The 27929-nt window shown below is 37.1% G+C and overlaps 1 protein-coding gene across 1 annotated transcript; it reads right to left on the bottom strand.

The window, feature by feature from the left end:
- On the bottom strand, positions 1 to 27795 carry LOC146000586 (uncharacterized). Its single transcript, XM_083138338.1, has 4 exons — positions 27671 to 27795; positions 17445 to 17600; positions 6262 to 6411; positions 1 to 165 (listed from the first exon to the last, which is right to left on the bottom strand). The coding sequence occupies exons 1-4, from the start codon at positions 27755 to 27757 to the stop codon at positions 1 to 3; spliced, it is 558 nt and encodes a 185-aa protein (XP_082994464.1). The 5' UTR covers positions 27758 to 27795.
- Between the last annotated feature and the right edge of the window lie 134 nt (positions 27796 to 27929).

A 27929-nucleotide genomic window follows, 5' to 3' on the forward strand; every position in this document is an offset into this window, starting at 1 on the left:
TTACGAAACCTTCTCTACCCCCACTATCATCTGCATGCAGCCAATATTGTTATCTTCCTCATCATAAAGATTCACGTCGATTGTGTGATTCCCTTCATAATGCTTGAGCTGCTCCACGAAAGGGTTCACGTCGATTGTCAAAGGTTCGTCGCGAGCCAAAACACCCTATAAGTACAAACAAAAACATTCTGTTAACAAACTTCCTTAAAATAAGCCCATGACGAATTGTCATTTTACTAGGAAGGTCGTCTTGCTATAGCCACAATACAGTAAATTCATGAGTTTGCAGCAGTAAAGCTTGCAGTGTTGTGTAAAAATTAAAGCCAGATATCTCAATTTAAAATTAAAATAACACAATAGTGACCATAAGTAGGAGTGGAAATTTCTTCATGTGGTAGAAAGAAAATACTTTCACCTGGTCCCAAAAAGCAGGCACTGAAGCTACAAATGCGTATGCAAAATACAGGGTTTCCCAGTTAAAAGTTGCCTCGGTTCAAAGACAAATGACGGCTACATTGCACCAATAAAATGGAATAGTCTATTGTGACGTGAACCGTGGTAGGTATCAAGGTCATTAGAGCACAATCAGGCACTAGCGTCACACAGTCGTGAAAAGTGGCGCCGGGCACAGGACCTGTTTGTGGCGTGTTTGCAGACATTCAGAGTTGGTTGAGGTGGAGACATGCTGTATTCATTGCTAGAAAGAATTGACCCAATATTTTTCAGTAGCACCGTAAATACTGAAATTTATCCCCAATCTGTGGGGTAATTTGAAATCCATGGTTTACGCCATCAGCCCTTACACTTTGGACGACCTGAAGGAAAACATACGCCGTGCCATTCGTGATATTGTAGTGGCAGAATTGCATAAGGTGCAGCAGATCATGTTGAGGTCCGCCCAGATGTTTATTGATTCTGCAGGCTATCATTTTCAGGATCTTCTGTAATCAGTAAGTACACACACTTCATTTATTTTTCCTTGACATGTAACTGTTTATCGGAGTAAAATGGAACAGTCCATTGTAAGCTGAAGGTACTGAAGGTCATTCAGTGCACACACTTCATTTCTTTCCATGATCCTTGGCATGTAACTGTTGATTGAAGCCGGGCTACTTTTAACTGGGGCGCCCTGTAAATAATTCATAAAACTCGGGAAGAGAAAAAAAACTCGCAGTATATTTCAAATGGTGAAATTAAGAGTTACTAAGACCAGTGTTACCAGTACAAGAAATATGCCCTCCCTACTAGTAGAATTGAAACGAGTTTAGACCAAACAATACACCCTTTAATTGACATTAATGGGTTTTTTATTTCTTATCGAGGGGTGACGCTATTGTTAATTAATCAAGCGGAAAGTGTAGGGGGAGGGGGAGGAGATGAGTCATCGATGGCTCATCCTCACGTGGGAGTTTGGCATTAATGGTTTTCCATTAGTGCACAAAAGATACTATTATGTATCCACTTTTTTTACAATAACCTAACCCTGTTGTTGTACTGTATATATGCGTTATAGCCAGAAATGAGTCACGGATGCCTCATGCACACGTGGGAGTTTGGAATTAATGTGTTGGTTTTCCATTAGTGTACAAAAGATGCTATTATGTATCTCGTTTTTTACCCTAACGTAACCCTATTGTTGTACTTTATATATGCGTGACAGCAGGATATGAGTCATGGACGATTCATGTTGGTGGGGGAGCTTGGAATTAATGGTTTTCCATTAGTGCATAATAGATAATATTATGGAGTCCGGTTCCGGCCTATTCTAACCCAAGCTACCCAGTTCCGGCCTATTCTATGCCAGTTTATGCTATTCTTATACGCAAGGATGAGTCAAAGCTGATTCAGGCACTCGTAGGAACGTGAAGTAAATGCGTTTAATTCACTAGCAAGGAGACGGTTCCAGCCTATTCTAAGCCAAATGATGGCGTCAGGCGAGGTTTGCAGGCGTCAATGACGTCATGAGCGGCCATTTTGACATCGGTGCTGGATCATATTAGGCATATTAGATATAATTAAGGATCTTGATTTATCCGGCCCCTAAGGGATCTGGGGTAGAAGATATTATAACACAATATATGGCGTTAGCCTATGTTCGCTTTAAAGGCGAAGATTGAACGATGTAGTCTATATGAAAACGAAGTATACGGGCAGAATGCATGTTATTAATAATAATTGCTCTTAAAAAAGGGAAGAATACATTGACCGCAAGACCCCTCTACTAGGTTGCGGACGAAATTCGCACCAGAAAAGAAGAATATTTCTCCCATCGCCACCCCCAACCGCGAGGGATCACTGCTGGGCGAAAGGAGAAAATAGTCCATTGTTAGCTTCCCCCCTCGGTCTTCTTCCGGAGCTGAATGGGATAAGGTCGCGTGTCGACAATATTTTAACACGCTTGTACTGATTTTTTTTTGAGGTACCAATTTTGTTTTGTGGAAGTAACTAAGGCGGGTTTTCTTCCTCCTTTCGTAACATTGTAAAGACTATTTGACCTAAAGCGTAAGGAATTTGGCTGAACTAGGAACAATCAGGCCCAGTATCTACAAGTTAAAGTGGATGCGATCCACTATTTGCCCTTATTTCTAGGTTTCGAGCCACGGACCCTTTGATTATTGCTTTATAAGCTATATGATGGTTGTTAATGCGTATTTTTTACATAAGATTGACCAGATTTTGACTCTTAGGGCCAATATTTCTCATTTTTCGCGTATTTTTACTCAGAAAACGCTATTTGAACGATTCAAGCAAGAGTTTGTATTGCAATTTAGACACACAAACTGTGTTTCTTCAACTTTAGCTGAAGTTTAGTCTTATTTTTACCAAAATAACACTATTTGTACTATTCACGGAACATTTTTTATTAAATTTTGGATTCACAAACACATTTTTTCAACTTTTAACTTATTATTTTAAAAGTTTTCTTTCCATTTTTGTACTCAAATAACACAATTTAAACTATTCAGGCAGGAGTGTTTATTTCATTTTGCACTTACAAAGAGATTTTTCAACTTTGAACTTATTATTTACGAGTTTAGGCTTATATTTTACTCTAATAACACAATTTCATCTATTCAGGCTACATTTTTTATTCCATTTTGGACTCACAAAGATATTTTTTCAACTTCTTTTCTTAATTTTTCTATTTATTGCCTTTTGTATTTTATATTTATTAATTTGTAACTTTGAGTTTTGTTTTTTTATTTAAATAATTTCTCTAATCACTAAGGAAAAAGTACTTTTAACTAAACCTTTAGCCACAAACTTTATTATTACTATTATTATTATTATTGTTGTTGTTGTTTTTGATGTAGTTGTTAAATGTGTTGTTGTTGTTAGGGTTTATTGACTTCCACTGTGCTATTTTTTGTTTTGTATTTCTATATTTATTTAAGTCAGGTTACGCATGCTACGTACGAAACTTTGTGTATTTTATAGTTTCAGCGGTATATTTTTACTGTTATGGTTGGTAAAGTTTCCATGTTGAATGGTTAATCACAGGGTTCCATATATTCTTGTTCTTGCATGTTTTTGATATGATGTGATCAGCACAACTCTCCAAGTGCCTTTACTGCATGTTTCCATTTTAGTGAGGCTTAGTGATTCCTAGAGCCACTTTATGCATGAGAGAATGTTTGAAAATTTCGATCTCAGATAACCCACGACCATATGTCAGAGTATTTTCGAGTATATTTTAGACTTATTATGTGCCACAGGAATATCACTGCTAGCTTAATTTTTAAGTATGTTACGCTATTATTGTGTTTTTAGCTCTTGCTTACTAGATGATCTATACGAATTGTTTAATATTTGTACACTTTGCACTTATACGAGACTAAACTTTTACTGTAACTAAAATTATTGTGTCTATGAGAACTGAAATCCCTTTACCAAGAGGACTATGTGTGTAAAAAAGATAAGATAATACCCATTCATTTATTATACAAGAAGAAAATCTAAATTCTTGCAAAATCTTAAAAATTATTATCCATGTTATTTTTGTAGGTTTGCATCAAAATATTTCATGGCTCAAGGTGGGGGGGCATGGCTCCCTTGGCCACCCCTCTAAGCTTGGGTAGGAACCTGGGTAACCGACTTCCATTCTTAAGAAAGTTAATTTTTACGCTACACGAAAGGTTACTCAATTTTAACGCTAAATTATGTCACGATATTTTGTCGACAATATACATATTATGTAATCACCATCATCGAGATCCAAACGACGTGGGCCGTCGTGCATATTACATTTCTAAAATGCTTTCATTGATTTCATATATATATTATTTTATAAACTTTTAGAACTGTAAATTACTCACATTACAATATTATATTTAAAGACGTGTTCGTTCGGCATTTACATATAATTTACATTTGTTTCAATACTTCGTTCTACAGAATAATACATTGCAACTAACAACTGCACTCCTTACGCTTAATTTGACATTGTAACTTTAAAATACGTAGGATTTTCAGTGTGAATCTCTTCATCATTGCATCTAATTATTACTGATTCTGATCATCGCGATTGGTCAAAAAATGCAGGAAATATAATACAATTACCACATCAAGTATGAACATGATAATAGAGATTAGTAACTCTACTAACAATATCTATTTGGAAACACTGAAAATATAAAGACAGTCTCTACAAGTTTAAAATAAAAGATCTTTGTGAGAGCCAGTCGTTAACTGTGAATCGAAACATATTTCTTTACAAAACTGAACTTAATACGAGGGGCATCCGGAAAGTAGTACCCGTTTTTGAATTAAGATAACACAAACTAACAAATATTTTTTTGACAAAACTTTGTATTTATTAACAACAAACTTTAAACTACTTCTCTACATAGTCCCCATGTGCATTTGTCGTAATGTGTGACGAGTTTTTGTTACACAGCTTCATATTCCTCTGCAACCAGTCCACAGTTCCTCGTTACTGTGAAATATCTTTCCTCCCAAAAGATCCTTTAGTTTTGTGAAGAGATGAAAATCTATAGGATTGCTCGTGAAACATCAGGGAACTGTTCACTGATTTCATCCAGTGTCATGCGCCGATCTTTCTTGATGAATTCGTCAACTACGCTCATCAGTTCGTTCTTTAATGACAGGCGGGCGCCCGGAACGTTCGTCATCATGGACGTTCTTCGTCCCAGAGTTAAAGTTTCGACACCAGCGCCGAACAGACGACTCATCAATAAGATTGTCTCCATAAACCTCCTTTAATTGACGGTGAATATAACATGGTCGCGCATTCCTGGCGTTCAGAATTCTGATCACAGCCGTCACTTCACAAGTGGCAGCGTTTCCAATCTTTTTTAACGTTGTAAACAGGCACAGAAACTATAACTACAATGACATCGCTACGAAACATCGCACACACAGTCAACTGAAGTCGTTTGACCTTCATCTGCGGCTATTACGGCGCGAACGGGTACTACTTTCCGGATGGCCCTCGTATAATATTCCCTGTAATATTTTATATTCAAATATATTAAGATTATTTCTTGTGATATTTGGTGAATAGAGATAAGTAGGCAAAGACAAAGCTACAGAGAGAGATATTAGAAAGTGGAGAAATAGGACTGTAAATAGGTAGAGCCGGAAGTTGATATGGCAAAGGCCAAGATACATAGTGGAGCTAAGTACCTTAGAGAGAAAGATTGATGGATGGATTAAGACCACTTCATGCACAGTAAGGCTAGTCGGGACTGGACCTACAGTTTAAAGTGGGATCCTAAACACTATGTGCCTCCACCGGGTATCGAACCCGGGACACCTTGATTACAAGGCGACGACGCAACCACTGCGCCATCGAGGAGACCCCTTAGAGAGAAGGAGAGAGAGAGAGGAGAGAGAGAAGGAGATGGAAGAGAGATGGAGTTAGTGAGTGTTGGATGAGTGTTTTTCAAACACCGGACCGTGGTGTCAAATACACGATAATTTCTCCTAAAATTTGCGACTTACAGTTGCAGCTCAATCAGGCAACCATCTCGAAAGATGACCTTTAGTTAGGGGTTCATCATCGTTAAGAGGAAATCGTTTCGCGATAGAGGTGGTGCGCAATCAAACCATCTAACGGGGTACGGGGCCGTGTCCCGTTAGACTACTCTCCTGTAATTTATGAAAAAACTCACTTTCAATTTATTATTAGGTTATTTAAAAATAGTATACGTCATTATAGGTATTTTTTTAAAAATATTATTAGGTGATCAATTTCTGAAACCTAGTCACGAGATTATGAATCCCTAATCCACCCCTTACCTCTTTCCTATCACACGACTCTTCCTTTTGAAATCCACATATGTCGAATGCCAGTTGGGTGATGGTTCCTCCGTCGTCCTCACCGTCATACGAGAGGTATGCGCAAACATCAGTAACATTCCTCTCCAAGTTGTGAGCAGTACAGTGCACCTTTAAAAGTGCAAAAAAATACTGGTAAGTATAAAATATAGTAATAACTAATAACAACATTTTATATCTAGGGCTGAGCCGATACCACTTTTGAACATACTAAGGCCGATACTCTTACCGATACCCATACCCATAATTTAAAATTGTTATAAAATAAGTTGTACAAAATATAATAATTCTACTCTAATTATATGCATCATTACTTTACTTTAATATTTATTTAAAATATTTGAATATTACTTCAGAATATTAACTTACATGTTATGTTATCACAAAGTCAAGTTTTCGCAAACAAAACTGGTACAGTCATGTTAGAAAAATATGTCGCATGGAATTCTTCTAAGTCCAACGTCTTACGAAATTATGTTGGTAGCTCTGAAACAAGGAAGTGTTCTGAAATATACGATCCCCCAATCAGAGTGAAGTTCGATTCGGAGGAGCAGGAGGCGTGACTCACGGTCTTGTCCACAGGAAGTTCAACCAATGCAGCATTTTCAAACATGAGATAACGTCCCCATTGGGTAAATATTGTTTCACTAACGCGAATCAGCAGAAAGATTTCACAAAAGTTTACTTTGTCGGTTTAATTGCCTTTAATCGTTTCAAATGAGTATTAAATTGTTCACGAACTTAATATATGTATTCATGTATGTGTTTGACAATCATATATCACTCATTAGAACAATTTTCATATTGTTTTCACTACGTGAGATGACATTTCATTTAATTAGATTTACGATAAAATAGTGGTTTGGGTGTAATAACAGTTTTCATTAATTAATTTAGAGATGCATTTTTATTTGTTGAGTTAAAGATTAGGTTAATTCGTTATTTTTCGCGGAAAGAGGAAACCACAGCTGAAAGGAATTACACAAATTGCATTATTGAGGTCAAGAGTTCGTTTTAACATCACTTTTTGCACACATAGGCTAATCACGACCCGGGATACATTTAAATTGGAATCTGAAACATTATGCGATGGGAGTTACGTACCGAGTGTGTGAAGGAAATGCTGCCACACTTCCATGCTGCCGGTCACCTTGCGTATGCACTGTCAGCACATCTCTACTTACAGCAGATGCTCAATTTACACACAAAGATGTCCAAAGAAGAGTACGAAAAGTTTACATCCAAGGGATTTTTCACTGTCAGAAGGTCAAACAAGTTTTGGTCTGGGGTATGGATCGATATGACCATCGAACAGGTCCTTATGCGTACTATGAAAACATCAGGTGGCCTCACACATGGTCGTGGAGTGAGCGATAGTGTGCTGACGAAATGGGTTCAAGGAATGCCAGCAGCTACATACGTATCACACGCAATTGAAGAATTTTGCGCCAAATTTTATGTCTCTGGAGAGCAACACGTTGAACTAAGACCATCAAGCCAGGAAAGAGACGATAAGGATGTTAAGAAGCTTGTGACTTGGTTTCAAGAACATCCACCCTTTAGAGAAACAGGCGAACTTGTGTCTATTGCTACTGGTATTGTTGGTGACGAAACAATAAATTGTGACACAGCAATTGATCTTGGAACAAATGCCATGAAAGCAATGACAAACAGCAATTTTGCAGATGTAAAGTTAAAACGTACCAACAGAGTAAAACCTTTGTCTGCTATTGCCTCTAGTATTAGGATGCATAATGAAATCATACCTGTGAACACGATGCACTTGTTTAGTCGCATTATGTGCTCAGTAGACACACATGTTTTCAGTATGAGTTAGCGCCACAACCACTTTCCTTATTTGATGAGTTAACTGTGATGCGGAAATGTAAAAAATCAGTTTTATATAAAGTTCTGGAAAAACTTGTTCCATGTGAAATCACACTTCCGGAGGAAACATGCACATATGTTCTCGGTGGGCATATACTGCATCGAGTTGTTTGGCCCCGTCAAACAACTTATAATGACTTGTATGCTACCTACGCATCATACATCTTCAATCATTAAGTTGCTAACAGTGTTGTTGTCTTCGATGGGTACAACTCCCCAACATGTACTAAATCAGAAGAGAGAAATCGTCGTTCAAGGAAACTATATTCTGCAGATATTACATTTTTGGGAGAAAAGATAACGAGCACAACTCAAGAGAAGTTCCTAGCCAACAGTAGTAATAAAGCAAGATTCATTGAGTCTTTATCCCATTATCTGGAAAGTGTCGGAATTCAGGGTAAGCAAGCCTTAGCAGATGCGGACAGATTGATCATAACCACTGCCGTAGATCTATTTCACACTGATTTAATGTTGTAGTGGTTGGAGATGATATTGACTTACTTTTGCTGTTAATTGTACTAGCTGATAAGAATGTAAATACAGTATATACTTTGTGAAAACTGGACGAGGTAATATTCCAAAGAAGTTGTATAGCTCGCAACAACTCCAGCAAAAACTCGGAGTAGAAATGTGTAATTGTATATTGTTGTTCCATGCGGCGAGAGGTTGCGACACCACCTCTGCTTTATTTCGACAAGGAAAGAAGAAAGCATTTACAACGATAAATATAGTGAATTGTTAGTGAAGTTAGTTCAGATATTCAATGAGCAAGATCAAACAGTTAGTGCAGTAACACAGCAGGAAAACAGTTTCAAGCATCAAGTCTTTGGATTTATTACGACATTATAAATTCACTGGAACTGTAGTTAGTTTTCCAATACAGAAGCCAATACATTTAGCTGCTTTACCCACAACTAGTGCAGCAGCGAAACAGCACTCATGAGAGTTTATCACCAAGTTCAGTTATGACATGGAAGAGAACTGAATCCAACTGACTGAGGTTGGAAGATGCAAACCAGTTTCTTGATGCCCGTGACAACTGATTTGGCTTCAGCTCCAACATCTTTACTGAAACTGCTTTCGTGCAATTGCAAGAAGGAATGTGGAAAGGCATGTGGTTGTCGGCAGGCTGGACTAAAATGTTCCCAACTTTGTGGCGTATGTTGTGGTGACGAGTGTTCTAACTATAAAATATACAATGACATAGAAAGTGAAGACACGGATGAAGAGGAGGCAGATGCACATTTCCATACAGCAAACAGTAATATTGCTAAAACAATTCGTCTCACACATGACAACGAATGTTATTCACAAGAACTTGATTCAGAAGAAGATTAAAACCATTCTCAAAAAAATATGACCATATGTCAGTATTATCTCAATTGTGATATATGTTTATTTATCTCAATTGTCATAATATATCGATTTTTAAAAAGTATATACCATTTCTTTCCTGTGTGTACATGTGTTTGCGATTATTCGTTACAAGTCACGACATAAAAGTGTAAAACTTCAATCAACACCAGGCAAATTTGATTACAAATAATGGGAGAAGTTTTCACAGAGTTAAATTTATTTTTTACATTATTGGATTGTATTGGTTAAATTTATTTTTTACATTATTTGGTTAAATTACAAAAATTTATCTTATTATAGTTATTGGAAATTTTCTTTTCTTTAATTTATGTCTGAACAAATTTTCGGCTCAGCCTTCTCCATTTTTAGTTAATAAAGCAATTATGATCAAACGTCACCGTTCATCCGCCATTTTCCAATATGGCGGCCAGATCACAACTCGGATTGTCGGGGACTTTTAGCATGTTGTTTGAAATACCATACTGGTGATATCTACCAATTTTTATCTCTGTTGGAATTTTTTCCATTCTTTTATGACATTTTGCCTATTTTTACTGTACTATAAACCGAAAAATTATTTATTGCATTTCACTTTGTAACGACCCTGCGTGGTCGCCACATTTAACGACCCTGCGTGGTCGCCATATTATATTTTGTTAAGAAGAATGCATGCTATATGTCCCTGCGAGGCGTACGCTTTTAGTTTAAATGTGTTAACGGATCCACCTCTACGATAATTAGTTTCGCTTATTATTTGACCCTGCGTGGTCGCTGTATTCTGTAAATGCTAACGGATCCACCTCTATGTTTATTAGTTTCGCTTATTATTAGACCCTGCGTGGTTGCTGTATTCAGTAAATGTTATTAATTATTGTCATTTACACTGTTCAACTCGTTGTTTAGAATTGCAGAGTCCTGCGAGGCTCATTATTAATTGTATTGTCTGAATGCACACAGTTTTACTTTATATTAACGCGTGCATCTAGTGATTTTCCCACTAGTGTTTTCTTAATGTCACTTCTTGGATGTTTCTCAGTACGAAGGTTGCTATATGTAAAAAAATGAGTTAGCAACGCGTACTTGTAGTTAAAATTTTCACCACCAAAGCGCCGCCCCCGCGAGTATAAAGCCAGCGCAGCCAGGCCCGGAGCTCACCCCCCACACATCCTTCACCGAGATGCCGAAGGCGAACCACCTCGGAAGTTTTCCTTCGCCGTGGTAGCACGGAAACTGCTCGATCCCGACCACCCCAGCCATGGAAAAGGGGAGACGGAAGAAGAGAGTCCGACCAGAAAAAGAGGGGGATGCAGATACCACCAGCGAGTCAGACGATGACAGCAGACCAGAGTCGCAGCCGACCGGTGACCCAGTGAAGACTCGCAGGCCACCATGCATAACCATCTACAACACGACAACTCAGAAGATATCACTCGACATTCACGACCATATTGCTCCTAACGCTAGTTTTATCTACAGCAGAGGCTGCTGTAGAGTACAGGCATGCGATGAAAAGGACTTCACAGCTATCCGTGAATTCCTCACGAAAAGTAACATTGGACACGCGTACGGCTCGTCAGCTGCCGACAAACTTAAAGTAATCTTCCGATTTCTTCCGATAGATGTAAATCTACAAGATATTCAAACCTTCCTGACAGGGCGATATGGATTCACTATCCACAGTATCAGTCGCCTAACTGCCCCATTTCGACGTCAGACGACAACACCAACTGCAGTCCAGGGCTCCCACGGACCCGCTTCGACCAGACGCCCGCTACCTTTGATAATGGTTGTACTGCCTCGAACTGAGAAGTCACAACAAATATACCAGCTTGATCATCTAGGACCTTACACGATTAGAGTGGAAAAATACCACTCCCAGCAGATTCTTCAATGCCATGCCTGCCAGAGGGTCGGGCATGGCCAGCGTCACTGTTTTGCTACGCCTCGCTGCGTGAAGTGCGCGGGGCCACATAAATTCTCCGACTGCCCGAACAAGGACCAAGCTATCTTGCCAAGATGCGCAAATTGCGGATTATCTCACTACGCCAGTTACAGGGGGTGCTCCCTGTTTCAAAACGTAAAGAAAGAACGACGGGCCCAATCGGATCCAAAACGCCAGGTCATACCACGACCCATTCGACAGGACGTACCGGTGAAGACGCCAGCCAGAGATTACCGTCCCAGAACTACAACCAGTCAGACTAATCAGAAGCCAGCACCCAGTAGGAGAGACCGACGCCCTCCCACAGCTCGACAGCCTTCTCGCCAAGCAGCTCCTTCGACACCAGATCATGCGTCCTTGTTGGATTTACTCCGTCAACTGGCGCAGCCCGACATACTCCCAGGCCTGATACAGCTCCTCCAGGGACTACAAACAATCCGGGAAGCGCCGGACCGGTCGACACGACGACGGGTGATTACCCAGTTAGTCGATGCCTTGGCACCGTAAGGTACCATGTGACCCATTAGTGCAAGCTATAGGTCAGATAAAACCCAGCGTAGAGAGGGTTTCACTTCCCCGTCCATGACTGTTTATATAAACCAGATAAATGAAATGACAATCAAGTTAATGTAATGATTGTGATTGTGAATGTTCATATATATGTAGTAGTGAGTAGATTTTGGGGATTTTCTGGGAACATTGTAAATTGTACTAACGCGACAGTTGCGTTAGTTTTTGTAATATATTGATGTAAAGAAAAGTAATTATTGTAACAGTATTGTAAATTATTGTCGATTCCAGTTAATGTTAAATAAACAATATGCTGGGATACACAAATCCTGACGTCAAATCCAAAAAAAAAAAAAAAAAAAAAAAAATCCCGGAGCTCAGTTGGCTCCCTGATGTCAACAGGCAAACATCCAGGGTTAACTGGCCTCCCAGCCTGAGAACTAGAAGCCATCCCAGAAGGAAGGACGGAGAAAGAAGAAAGAAGAAGAAGAGCCTAGCAGCAACCTACCTACCTGGTCCGCTCGCTTAGGCTGATAGATGCCCAGGTTCTACCTGCCCGGCTTGTCTGGGAGCACCCGGACCTTCCTTTTCTAACCTTCATAGGAGACACCGGTTGGCTTGCCAACTCCCAGCTAACGCCGGGGTGTCGCGGCATCCTTTAATCCTTTTACCCTGCGCCCGTTATTCGGGAGTACCGATTGGTTTCGGCCAATTCCCGGCTGTGGTTGGGGTACTACGCACAACCTACTCTCTTTTACAGGGGAACCCGTGACGTCAGCGGCGACAAAGGCCCTAAATAAAATTAGGTCCCCATACTCCCCCTGGCGCCTCACAGCGAGGAATAAATTGGATGTTCCCTGCCCCCCTTATCTCTTGGTGAACGTGCGTGGAACAGGTAAAAGCACGTGTGTGGTACAAGTAAATGCACGAGCGTGGTAAAGGTTTCAGGTAAAGACACGTGTGTAAGTGTGCAAACGGACACCCTTGTGTTGAGACTATAATAAACATATATAAATATATATATACTAAGCTGGTATAGTCATTCCTTACACCCAGCAAGCCCTAAGATATTTCTGAGTCCATGTTCTGCGGCTGACAAAAAGTTAGCGCATATGGGTAGACTTTTGCCGTCCTACTAATTAAAGTGTTTAGAGTGTGGTAATTGTGTGTAAGTGTGTGACGGACGTTGCAACTTATTACGAAAATTCGTCTATTATTTGCTTTGCGAAATGTAGAGAAATATATTGTTTTCATGCTTTTTACAAGAATACAACTATGCATGGTGAACAAAAAATAATGTAAAATAAATACTATTCACAAAATGATGTTAATAGTATTTATTTGTTTTATTTCTTGATAATTTTCCCTAAAATAAAAATGTATAACTCTCGCTGTACATGACATTTCGTCGAATATAACACATGTATCATTTTTATGCAAATATTTGTAAAATGATGAGAAATTCAAAAACATATTCTGAAAAATTATTTTCAAAAATAATATTGAAAAATCATTAGAAAGGAGTTTTATTTTTTAAAAAATATATAACATTTTTATTTCTTTAAATTATTAATTAAATACAATACTTAGTTGCTCTATATAATAATAATAGTGGTAATCGAAATGAAGTCAAACCTATAATCCTCGACGTGTGATACTGATAGCCTATCGCCGAACCACTTTACCATTTTAAAAAAAATTGAGTTTCTTTCTCGAAAATTACTGGCTAGTGCACGCTGGAACCTTGCCATGCCAATATCTACCCTACCACTAAAAGAAGCCACGTCACAACCTCAATTTTCGAAGTTGTAGCCTCTCCATGTAAAACGATTGCGTCTGCAGCGGGACGGCATGGATTCGAGTCGTCCTGGGTTCTCGGCCTTTTATGTGCAACCCACCATCGTGAGGAAATTGGGGAGCTACGAGTGACTGGTGTAACGTGGTTTCAGATATCTTCTATAACGGCTGAGGGTTCGACGTGCTGACCAACGTCACCTCGTTGCCAGTTGAAGATCTCCACACCTCTAGGTAGGATTGTGGAAGGTAGACTGACAGTCGGGAGATAGCCCAAGGCCCTTCGAGGTTTTAAAATATGAAAACTATTCCTTTCGTAAATCTAATTTCTCGTCATTGTCACGTGAGATTTCTTTTTAGTATGACTCCTGCAATACTAATTAGTTCCTAAGTGAGATAATGAGATGGACAGAGAGATATTAGAATATGAGTTCACTGTTTAAAAAATAAGCATTAACACATTTTTATATTCACATACCTATTTACAAATTCCTGAGCACGTCACTACAAATGAACCAATCTAATGCACACTAGAGCATTGGCTTATCAATACCTATGGGGCATCCTACAATTACAGTCAAACCACAACCTCAATTTTCGAAGCTGTAACCGCTCCATGTAAAACGATTTTGTCGTAAATATAGTAGATTTTGCTTAAATGTTTTGTGACATATATACCACCTTTATTTCATTTGCTACAAAGGACCGTTTGGGTGTGTTGTTTATAAAGAGGCGGGTGGGGATTATATTTCTAATGCACATTGAACGAATTGGTCTTAACTTATAATCATGCCGTATGAAAGAACGAATTCGTGGGGTAGTGGTTATCGCACTGGGTTGTCACTCTAATGGGCGTAGGTTCAAATCCCCACGGTGGCAAAAACTTTTCGTAAGCTTTATTCGTTCCCATTGTTACTATTTGAATTAATCTTCTTTGAAACTAACAACGAAAGATTATACAATTAACTCTCTCTCTCTCTTTCAAAATGGTAAGATGAGGATAGGTATCTTATTATAAGAATTGGTAATTTTAGTGGTCTCAACGCATCTAAAATTCAAAATACTAGATCGACGTTATGTTCCTACTGAATTCAAAGTCCACTTTATTCACAGATAGGCTAATCGGGCCTGGACCTACAGCTTAAAGTAAGATACGAACCACTATGTATCTCCACTTGTTATCCTGCACTGAACTTAAACAAACAGCTCCCCGCCCCTTTTCTAAAACAAATTTACATTAAATATGGTATTTATAAGATAATCATTATTGATTTGATTGTTTTTATTACTGAACGTCAAATAAAACATTTTCTACAATCACCTCTTCGTCCCATCTCTCCCAATATATTTCTGTCCCTCTCTTTTCCCCCTTCCCCACCCCTCCCACACACATGTATCAAAATAAATATTTTCTCAGGTTTGTATGTGTATAAATATAAAATTAAATACCCCCAAAAATACTATTTATTTTGTTCCTTCCGTCACCCCTCTCCCACACCCACAACCACCCATTATTATTGGCGTTATTGTAATCAGTGTGTCCTTTTCCGAGTTCCAGTCAGGTCGCATAATGTTTCAGATTCCAATTTAAATGTATCCCGAGTCGTGATTAGCCTATTTTGTGCAAAAAGTGATGTTAAAACGAACTCTTGACCTCAATAATGCAATTTGTGTATTTTCTTTCAGCTGTGGTGCCCTCTTTTCGCGAAAAATAACGAATTAACCTAATCATTAACTCAACAAATAAACATGCATCTCTAAATTAATTAATGAAAACTGTTATTACACCCAAACCACTATTTTATTGTAAATGTAAATGAAATGTCATCTCACGTAGTGAAAACAATGTGAAAATTGTTCTAATGAGTGATATATGATTGTCAAAAACATACATGAATACATATATTAAGTTCGTGAACTATAATTGGGACAATTTAATACTAATTTAAAACGATTAAAGGCAATTAAAGCGACAAAGTAAACTTTTGCGAAATCTTTCTGCTCATTCGCGTTATTGAAACAATATTTAACCAATGGGGACGTTATCTCATGTTTGAAAATGCTGCATTGATTGAACTTCCTGTGGACAAGACCGTGAGTCACGCCTCCTGCTCCTCCGAATCGAACTTCACTCTGATTGGGGGATCGTATATTTCAGAACACTTCCTTGTTTCAGAGCTACCAACATAATTTCGTAAGACGTTGGACTTAGAAAAATTCCATGCGACAGATTGTTTTAACATGACTGTACAAAATAAAATAAAAATTCGAAATTTGCTTAATTTTCAGTCGCACGACATTTTTGTGGAGTTCGTGAATCATCTTCTTTTTCCAGTTACCCGTTCTGAGACTACAAAAATTCCATCTGCAATATGGTCTTCCTAATTTTTTTTCCAGTAATTTAATAATTTTCTAGACAAACGGCTAGGCTATCTGGCATTCTTAGAACATGTTGATTACACTTTTACTGGCATTTTAAAATTGTGTATCGTGTCGCCTCAGTTTGTTGGTCACGTTTGCGCATTCAATGCTTCACCTCAAAGAGGTGGAGCATATCATGGATGTTGTCCATGATATGCTCTTCTACTGGAGGCTTTACAATATTTTTGAACCTGAAATTTGTTGATATAATATAGTATAAATAAATACAATGTTTCAAAATTTAAACACAACGTTCTTTTGGTTTTGTGAAGTATTTTGGTGCAATACTCGGCTCAATTACACTGGGCGGCAAGATGAGCTCCTGGAAGTGGTTGACAAATAAAATAATCCAAATTTCATATTTAAATTGTGAGTTTTTGTTTATTAAGCTCATTTTATGTGCAAATAGACTAATCAAGATTGTACCTACCGTTTAAAGTGGGATCCTCAATACTATGTGCCTCCACCGGGTATCGAACCCAGGATACATTGATTACAATGCGACGACGTTACCGCTACACCATCCATATTTTTGTATTTGTTAACAAGGCTAGACGTAATCGAACTATTACTCTTTATGATTACGCCAGAATTTATTTATCAATACTTAATTTCAAGAACACTTTGTTAATTCATGTATAAACTTTTAAATACTAGAAAGGTATTTACGAGGAAAATTCTTGGGATCCGGGCATCGGCTTCTAAGCAATGAACTTACCGAGACACGATCTCGAAGGTTGACAAAAACTGCTTTAGTGTCTAGGTCTTTGCTTCATCCAGTATTGAAAGGGAAGCGAAAAGTCTAGCATATCATGGACAACATACCTCTCCCGAATTTAAATAACTTGCACAAATTTTACAACATAATTTACAATTAGCAATGTCTCTCCTTACGTGTTCTTGTTGTTACTAATAAACTGATTAGTGCAATTATATGGGTATCATCATGTGAACTGAGCAGTGAAACTCTGGTGTCACATGTCGCGCGTCGTGTATCGCCTGTCGTTTGTCGCTTCGGTGTGAAATCTCCCTAACACACAAGACCATCTGACGCAGACGCAGGCCACAGGATTGCAACGTTGTACACTATCTCTATCCAACCTTTTAGCTATATAGCCATCCTTCCATGTTCGTGCCTTGCACTCATCGAAACTTAACTAGTATCAATCACTATTTAAACTGATAACTGAAAGATCAAGAATTATAAATCTACACTCAAATACATAGCACTTACCTTCCAAGTTCCTGGTAGATCTTTATGCAATTGTAAACCACCATATACTTTAAGTTCACAATCGTTCGATTTGGGGTCCAGTGTTCCTTTCGTGACGATTAGATTTTCCTTTTCGCAATCATCAAAAGCGTGCACGGTTATTTTTAGGTTTTGGCACTGAAAAATAAATATATTTCTTAAAATATGTTACTCTATGGCATTGTATAGCACAAAAGAACGAAATCATTAGGCAAAGTCTGATGATAAGACGTTAATACTAGTGACAGTCAAATGAAAACTTTCATTTTTTAATTTTTTTTTCTTATTTATAGTAGATTTCTGCATATAAAGTTGCACAAGTTTGCTGCATTCTAGCATAGACCCATTGCTGATCCATATATATTTCAAGTCTAAGTTAGTGCCTGTATACCTCAAGAAGAATACTGGGAATCTATGTGCAGTCACTTATGAGCCACCGCGAAGGCCTTTCCACCCATCTTCTTGTGGACTGAGGCCATTGTCGAACTTCCTCCTCTATTTGTAAACTTGCTGGCGTGGTAAACATGCATACACACATTCAATTTTCATGAGCTGTAGAATGTCTATACGTTTTAGGCTTTCAGATGACAAGAAACCACTGCTCTTCGATGCATATGTATGCAGGAGGCGCCATCTTAAGAATTACAAAAATGGCGTTTTGAAGTTCACTTGACCAGTGTTTACCTTTGAGGTAGTTTTGTAAAAAACGATGGCTCATGTAAGTTCGAGCTGTTTACAGTCTTTCCTGTATTTTTTGTCGGACTTAAGGTCTTCATTTGATTCTCCCTCGTATATATTATTATACTATAGTATAATTTATCTTATAATACAATATAGTACAATACAATGAAAAATTTAGTTTCTATTTCATCAGTATTGAGATTGTTATATTGTGCCCAAGAAACTACTGAAGCTAAGATTCGTGTTTAGAGGGCATGCTTTCGAAGTATTTAACGGAGATAAATCACACCTCTAAAGTTTGTAAGAATATATTGTAATGCACATTCTCTGCCATACGAATAGTAGTACATAATTAATATAATCATATAACAGCCTGCAATGAACAATGTTTAGTGATATTTGGTCACAAACGAAACAGGGCTAGAAGTAAACATCTAGATGCATTAGGTTCTGTGCTACATAGATAAATCAGATCTTACGGGAAGGGGTTATTGAGTTGATGTAATGGCATTTAAAAATTATATAGGGGTAAAAAGTTGTATTTTGTGATGCAACTTTGAAACAAAAAATGAGCATCGTATATTTTTCTGGGCTCCCAAAATTTAAGAGGCAATACTTTCTCCGTTTTATTTATTTCAGTCATATCAAAAATTTATCTTCGTTCAAGTGATGTTTTCTTCTTTGTCACGCATCTTTAGTTCCTCAAACTTTCTCTCACTAGCTGCTTCTCCTAAGGGGTATGTGCACTCGTAACCAATGTAATGAACTTTATTCTTGCAATATGAAACAATTTATAAACAGCATAACATTTTTTTGCAGTTCTACTTGAGAGAGGGTTGTAACACTTCAAGGACGAGATATTTAAGGCACAAGACCACCGAGCTCCAGCGCTATCTGCCTGATCTCTTGCTCGCTCGTTCAGGTCCGTGAAGTTAGTTCAGTACTTGTTCGTAAAACTTATACTAAATTCTCCATCGTAAGTGCTATATTACTGGTGGATCACGCGGTAAGGAGCTTTGTTAGTGTTCCTGTTTTTCCAAGAATAGGATACTTGTCGAGACTAACGTCACGATTATTAATTTTTACAGAGAACTTATGAAGCTTTGCCCATCGTTAGTGCTACGTTGGTGTTGGTGTTGGTTTCTGCGGTAAACATTTTCGTTCGTGCTGCTACACTTTCGCAACAAAGACCGTCCCGAAACGAGGCAAGATACCTTCACGAGTTTCGAGTTTTACAGAAAACCCATCAATCTTTGCTCATTCTTACTGCTATGTTAGTGCTGGTTTCTGCCGTAAATGTGGCGTTATTGCTACTGTAATTTTAGAACAAAGTCCAAAATAGGGCGAGCTACTTTGAGGTATAGCTTGCATCAGGTTCATTTGCACACGTGCCGATCTTTTGTCGGAGTCGTTATAGGTGATGACACCGACATCACATGCACATGCACCGATAAAATCGGAGCTTTCGTCAATACCTTGCAGGAGCGCACAAAGTCCGAAAGCGCAGATGACTCCTGCGCCTGCTTCAAAACCATTTGCAGATAAAATTTACCACTTGGGTTTGTATCCTGTTTTTCATTAGTAGGAGAGATTGGAGATAAAAGCAATAAATCAACCTTTTTAATTGACATTAATGGGTTTTTATTCAGTGTCGAGGGTTGACGCTATTGATAATTAATCAAGCGCAGAGTATAGGGGGTGGGGGTGGGAGATGAGTCATGGATGACTCATACGCACGTGGGAGCTTGGATTTATTGATTTCCAATTAGTGCACAATAGTTACTATTATGTATCCCTTTTTTACCCTAACCTAACCCTATTGTTGTACTTTATATATGCGTTACAGCCGGATATGAGTCATGGATGACTCATGCGCACGTGGGAGCTTGGAATTAATGGTTTTCCATTAGTGCACAATATATACTATTATATATCCCGTTTCAACCTTATCCTAACCCAATTGTTGTACTTTATACACGCGTTTTAGGCGGATATGAGTCATGCATGATTCATGCCGTCGAGGGAGTTTGGAATTAATGGTTTTCCATTAGTGTACAATAGATACTATTATGGAACCCGGTTCCGACCTATTCTAAGGCAGTTTATGCTTTTTTATACGCTCGGATAAGTAATAGATGAGTCAGGCAACCGTGAGAATTTGAAGTTAATGCGTTTCATTCACTATCGAGTACATGTTTTTGGCTATTTATGCGAACGTTGCAGTTGGCTTTTATTACTGGGTTTCGAACCACGGACCTTGCTTTATAAGCTACAGAATGATTGTTAATGCGTCGGTGGTGAGTCATATTTAGTATAATTGAGGATCTGGATTTATCCGGATTCAACCGACCACGAAGCGCTAGCCTATGTACGCTTTAAAGGCGAAGAAATTGAACAATGTAGCCTACATGAAAACGAAGTATACGGACAGTATGCATGATATTAAAAATAATTAATTTTAATAAGGCAAGAATGCCTTGCGTGCAGAGAGCCACTATCGTACAGATTTGACAGCATAAGAAAAGAAGAATATTTTCCTCCACCACAAACCGCGAGGGTTTATCCTAGGCCGAGGGGAAAGAAAGGGATCATTGTCAGCTCCCAGCGTTCCCCCTGCCGGAACTGTATGGGATGTGATGGAAGTCGCGTGCCGCCAATATTTTAACACATTTGTATTGATTTTTTTAAGGAACCAATTTTGTTTTGCGGAAGTAACTTAGAGGGGTTTTCTTCCTCCTTTCGTAACATTGTAAAGACTATTTGACCTAAGGCGTAAGGGATGTGTCTGATCTAGGAACAAGGCAATGAGGTCTAGATGAGATCAGCTATTGGCTTTTATTACTGGGTTTCGAACCACGGACCTTCTGATTGTTGCTTTATAAGCTACAGAATGATTGTTAATGCATATTTCTTCATAAAATTGAACAAATTTTGACTTTATGTCCAATATTTCAAAATTTTCGTTATTTTTACCCCAATCAACACAATTTATACGATTCAAGCAAGAGTTTTTATTACATATTGAACACTCAAAGTGTGTTTCTTCAACTTTAACTGAAGTTTATTCCCATTTTCACTCAAATAACACATTTTAAGGTATTCAATCAACATTTTGTATTGCATTTTGGATTCACAAAGACATTTCTTCAACTTTTAACTTATTATTTACAAGTTTAGGCTTATTTTTTACCCCAATAACACAATTTCATCTATTCAGGCAAGAGTTTTCAACATATTTTGGACTCACAAAGACATTTTTCAGCTTTTAACTTATTATTTTACAAGTTTAGACTTATTTTTACTCAAATAACACAATAAAAACGTGCTTTTTATTACATATTGAACACACAAAGGCTATTTCTTCAATTTTAACTAAAGTTTAGTTTGAAAAGTACTTCTAACTAAAACTTAAGCCGCAGATACATTATTATTTTATTACTATTATTATTATTATTATTATTGTAGTTATTGAATGTTGTTATTGTTGTTGTTAGGGTTTATTGACTTCCACTATGCTATTTTTTGGTTCTGTATTTCTATATTTATTTAAGTCAGGTTATGCATGTTACGTACGAAAGTTTGTTTACTTTAGTTTCATCGGTATTTTCTTACTGTTAGGGTTGGTAAAGTTTCATAAATATATAAGTAGGGTTCCATATATTCTTGATATTGTATGCTTTTTTATATATGACGTGATAAGCACCATGCTTCAAGTGCCTTTACTGCATGTTTCCATTCTATTAAGACTTAGTGATTCCTATAATCACTTTATGCACGAGAGAAAAATTGAAAATTTTGATCTCAGATAGCCCACAACCAGGCCCGTACCCAGGGGGGGCCACGAGGACCATGGCCCCTCCTCGAGCCATGAAAAAAAAAATTGAACGTATAATAACATTTGAAAATAACGTTGATGATTTTCCAATTTTTCGAGAATTTCAATGTTCTCTAGAATTCTGCAGTCTGCAATATTTGGAAATTTTAGTTTTATAACCATTGATGCAGGGCTAAAAATCATCCCGATTTAGTCGGAAAAGTCAATTTCTTTCAATCCATGTCCCGACTTTTTTCGTCTCGGCTCGGACACTACGTGCTATAAAGGTAGTCTCTTGCGCCACTGCAGACATTGTACTGGTTATGTAGGACTTTCTGTAGAATACTGTGTACATTTTAAAAATTGTCTGAAGTTTTCTTTTTATGAGACAAAAACAGTTGTTTGACACTCTAGAAATAGGAACCCCTTGATTATTGAATGGTTTCTTCTATTACAGTGTCACTAATTTTTCACATTAATTTGCATAAAGGGGAATTTCGTATGCTTTTTACATTATGGAACAAAGGTTCCTCAATGACTTCAATATTAAACCAACCATATAGGGGAGGGCGCATTTAGCTCTCCACAAGGTCTGATCCCTTTTTATGGCCACTGAGCAGAACCATAAAACCTTTATCTTTCTCCAGAATCAGGGTTTTTCTGCAACTGATATGCATTCTGCCAATCATAGAATGGCTTATAATTATATGTAAATAAGAGAATCCACTTCGGAACAAAATGTTTGCTAGATTTTGGGGGCAAAACATAGCCTGAAGTACTTTCAATAGATATTGTTATTTTCCCAAAATACTCAAGAAAATAAGTACAATATTATTTACGAGATTCAGTCAATCTGAATTTATTTTACTACAACTTTTATTATTTTCTACTTGTAATTGTCTTGAACATAAATACACAGGGTGTTACTATACAAGACTGACAACTTTCACAGTGTGAAGAGTACATCAAGACGAAAAAATTTTATGTTGCAAGATGCTGCAAATTGCATTTTCTATCCAACATGTATGTAACTCCATTTAATAGCTTCTTGGTTGCCACTGGCATTTATTTTTACTGTCAAATAAGATTCGAAAAGCGAAACAATATTTTGCCAGCAGAGACGCTGCAAGGGTGAAGTCACTTATCTTAGCCGTTCTCATCAGATAATTAATTTACAGGATTTGCACTGACTTGAAACTCCTGAACAACTGGAGAAGTCAGGAAATCAGGATAGGAGTGAGAAGGTAATTCGAAACAAAGGAATTATTTAAAAGCGTTCAAAACCTGGAAAAGTCAGGTGAATTACATGATTTTTGCTTGTTTGCCAGAATTTGTAACCGAAAACACATTTCGTTTTATCTTTCCAACAGTCTTCCTTTCTTGTTAATGTTTGTTCTTTTTATTTTTCATTTATTTTCAAAAATGTTTAACGAACTTGATTCATTTGATTAACCTGCAAACTTGAAGTATGACTCTTATTTAATAGCAAAATAACAATAATACAGTAGTCTGAAAAGTATCTAAAATGCCTGAAAAGTCAGGAACTTTGATTTTGCAAAATGGGTGAACACTCATCTATCACCGCACAGATATATGTTGCTTCTCATAGGCTATTTTTATTATAATTTTTTATAAAATCGCAGGTTAGAAAATGTCGTTCCAAGATCAAGGATTCCTAGCATCGAAACAAGCAAATTTCTCTACACACCCTGTCCCATATATATATATATATATATATATATATATATATATATATATATATATATATATATATATATATATACGATTTCGTAACTGTATGTAATTACCATATATATATATATATATATATATATATATATATATATATATATATATATATATATATATATATAGTGTATAATATGTTTACAACATTAATACACATGCTGTGCCTCTTTAGAGAAAATTCATAAAATCAGTTTTTGCGTCTGCCACCCTCCCCCCCTCTTCTTGAAAAAATCCTGGGTACGGCCCTGCCCACGACGATATGTCAGAGTATTTTAAACTACATTTCAGACCTATTAAGTGCCACAAGAATATCACTGCTTGCTTAATTTTTAAATATGTTACGCTGTTATTGTGTTTTTAGCTCTTGCTTACTACATATACTATACGAATTGTTTAATTTTTGTACACTTTGCTCTTATACGAGACCAAACTTTTACTGTAATTAAAATTATTATGTGTCTATGAGGACTGTAATCACCTTACCAAGGGGACTATAACTGGACGTTTCTTAACATTGTTTCTTTTTTCCCCGTTAAATATAACAATATAATGACAATTCACAGGACAATACGATTCTAGCAGATGACTATGTGGTTCTTAAGTCCACCTGCCAAACTTTTCTTACCATGCTATTTATCCTTATAATCTTTTATTCAGGGTAATTTTCAAGTATTACTGAATTTCTTGAGTGATAGATTTAATATCAGGGGTTATTTGTATCTGTTATATCATACGAAACTTATTTTTACTACAATCAGAACTAAATTCCACTGACTGAAGCTTAATGCTTATTCTCTAAAGGGGCTATTTAACAAGTATAGTGACAATTCAAAGGAGAATATGAACCTTACAGAGGCTTGTAGGACGCATAGGACCACATGCCAGAGCCTTATTAGACTGCAAGAAGCACTTAAAGGGAGTACAACGAGGAAACGAAGTTGATTTTTTGAGTGCTTTACTATAAGGTTACCACTTACACAGCCAATATTTGCTATTTCAAGTAACTACATGTACCAAAACACCTTACAGCCCAACAATAACTAGACTTTAATTTATACTATAGTAGATGCTAAATGTAGCAAGGACACTGATTGTACATACTTTTGAGAAACCAACTATATCAGGATTTTTCTATGTAAGTATATTTTTATTTATTACTAAGTTTAACAGACCAAACAGTAAGACGGCAAAATTCACTATACATAGTACCATAGTGTAGGTGATTTCATGAAAAGTAGAAATTATAACGAACACAAGACTTCACTTTTTTGCTTTTGTGACTAATCGCGACGCTGAGTATGTGCGAAAGGACAAAAATCTTATTGACTGGATATAACATATCGCTACAGACGCCTATGTAGAAACGCTAGAGTACTGTTAGCTTTCAAAATTGAGATTATACTGTACTGTTTGTTAAATATTTTGTTTTTGGCAAGCTTTACAAGTTACACTTATATCCATTTCAGGACAAATATTGTTAAAACTCTCAGATGTATTCTTTCACTATAGCACAAGTACCAAAGAAATATCTATATTTTATTAATAACTTGACAATGGTACTAGGAATAAATTAAGAAATGAAGCTAAAAAATAGTATCTTAAAAAATCTATAGTCACTGTCTTCGAATTTTATGTTTTTATGTTATTTAGTTAGGTCTTAAGCTCTATGCATGATTGATAATTAATTAAATTAGTAATAAAACATCTGGTTTACACTATCTGGCATCCTTTTGATAACGAATAAAAGGAAAATCTTTCATTATTTTTAAGTACCTTATGCTTATTTTAGAAAACCAATATAATTACTTTTACAGTTTAATTTAATTTTTAAGACTTGTTACTAATTTATGTGTCTACGTTAGGTATTTTAGAATGTATGAAGGTGTATAAAGTTGATATTTCTGCTATCAGAGGAATTAACAAGCATATTTTACAAACAAATGGTATTGTTTACACTTTATTTACTTCAATCAGACACTAATATTTTACAGTAATTGTATAATTCAACCAATTAATTTCAATACTTTACTGCATCAGAAAGTTTGTTATTAATCTAAACTAATTACTTTGACATGAGCACACTCAGGTTTATACACACATATTCTCTCTCTCATGACTTTCTTCAATATTTTACTATTAAGTTTGCACCTATTTACTATGAAGCCTAAGGCTTCGTGGTCGGTTGAATTCGGATAAATCCAGATCCTCAATTATACCAAATATGACTCACCACCGACGCCACATGACGTCATCACCAACTGCTAATCTCGCATAAATAGCCAAAACGTGACTATTAGTCTAGAGGGGAGTATTTTTTGTGTGTATGTATATCGTCCTGTTTTGTACGTTGTTATATTTGTACTTGGTGCAAAGTCTGAAGAAGACCTTGCTAGAAGGTTGAAACGTTGCGTTTTGTTTATATTTTATAATAAAATAAATTTCTGCCTTGGTCAGCTTATTGAGTTGTTCACTATTCACTATTTTTTCCAACCCTCTTGTGTCACTGCTTTCATTATTTTTTACAGTTTGAAGTCAAAAATAATAATTTCCTCTTGAATTTCAACGTGTTATCATTTTTTTTTCTTAATGGCCAAGAAAGTATTTCAGTGTAAAGAGATACATCGTCATGTTCTTTACGTGAAGTACTCATTTCTAACTTTTTTCGGAATTATTATTGAAAGTTGAAATTGTTGCTAACTGGCAACACTGGAAGTGGGTGGCTTGACCTTGACTGGACTGTTTTCGTGACGGGAACTCTAGTCTGGTTGTATGTACCGTGCGTCCATTTCGATCTGCAGCCGAGAGATCGGGAGAAGCGTGGCGGGCGGCGCTGACGGAGATGCCGACATTTGCGGCCTGAAATGCCCGCTTATTTTTATGGACATATGCAGACATTTATATAAATATTGCAAAACGAGCACTAACCTGTGTTATAAGAGTATGGTTTTAATTTTAGTAGCTTAGTGACTGTATATGCCGATGATTTTGACACGCCCACCTCTTGTGAAACACGGCGTAGAGGTTTGTTTGGAGAACGTTCTAACGCTGCACCAATATCATCGAGTTTTGCTTCGGTTAGAATCCGTCGTTTTTGCTTAGGTGTTTTAAAATTTAACGATACAGTTTCTCGTAATTTAAGGACAAGATGTCTAACCGTATCTCTGTGTGGAGTTGAAACGCATGGGAATTTCTGTACAAATTACCTACACACGTCTCGACACGAGTTTGTTTTCACGTACGTGTCATACATAAAAAATCTTTGTTCTAACGTGAATCTTGCGGCTGGCATTCCAATCGTCTCACTGACACGTCACACATACACACTACAATAACACAAACAAGTAACTGCAAGTAACCAAGAATAACACTCTTGCGCACAGTACGAAATTAACACGCTCTTGGTTTACATTGCTCGCCACTATATTTACAACTCTGTCTTCATCTAGTCGCGAAGGAACAAGAAACTCGAGCTCGGATATTTCGGATTGCAAGGAAGCTCACGAAAACCATTCACTTTTATCGGTTTCGTCTGCAGTGTAATCCTGATACAGTGTTGCAGATTCGAAACCTCCAAACGATTCCCATGGCCACAAAACTCTTTCAAGGATATAAACTTAAACAGGACGTTACTGGTCAAAACTATGATTAAAATGCTTTATTATCTGTGGCTCTTAACATCGTTTCTATAGCGTATTTATTTGTGTATATAAGAGCAGAACTTGGATGAATTATAGAAGAACGTTTGCGTGTTATAACACAGGTTAGTGCTCGTTTTGCAATATTTATATAAATGTCTGCATATGTCTATAAAAATAAGCGGGCATTACATACCGCAAATGTCGGCATCTCCGTCAGCGCCGCCCGCCACGCTTCTCCCGATCTCTCGGCTGCAGATCGAAATGGACGCACGGTATAAATATATTTTACTATTTAATTCCGTTTTCTTTGTAATTTAAAAACTTACCGTTACTTCAATGGGATCCCCTTTGATAACATCGCTCAGCATGCACCAGCCAATAGTAAGAGTGAACAGAAAACCCGAAATATTCATTTTTTTTCGTGTTCAATAGATCTGCTTTTCACTTCGGAATATGTAACTTGGATGTAACTGATATGAGCTACTGTAGAGACATGAATGGTCCTGCAAAATAGGTGTAGCTTGTCAAATAATAATTTTACGGAAATGAAATTCAAACACAAGTTATTTTGAATTGATTGAAACC

The sequence above is a fragment of the Lepisma saccharinum genome, chromosome 16 (genome assembly GCF_977018435.1).
Source record: "Lepisma saccharinum chromosome 16, izLepSacc3.1, whole genome shotgun sequence".
NCBI classification, from domain to species: domain Eukaryota; kingdom Metazoa; phylum Arthropoda; class Insecta; order Zygentoma; family Lepismatidae; genus Lepisma; species Lepisma saccharinum.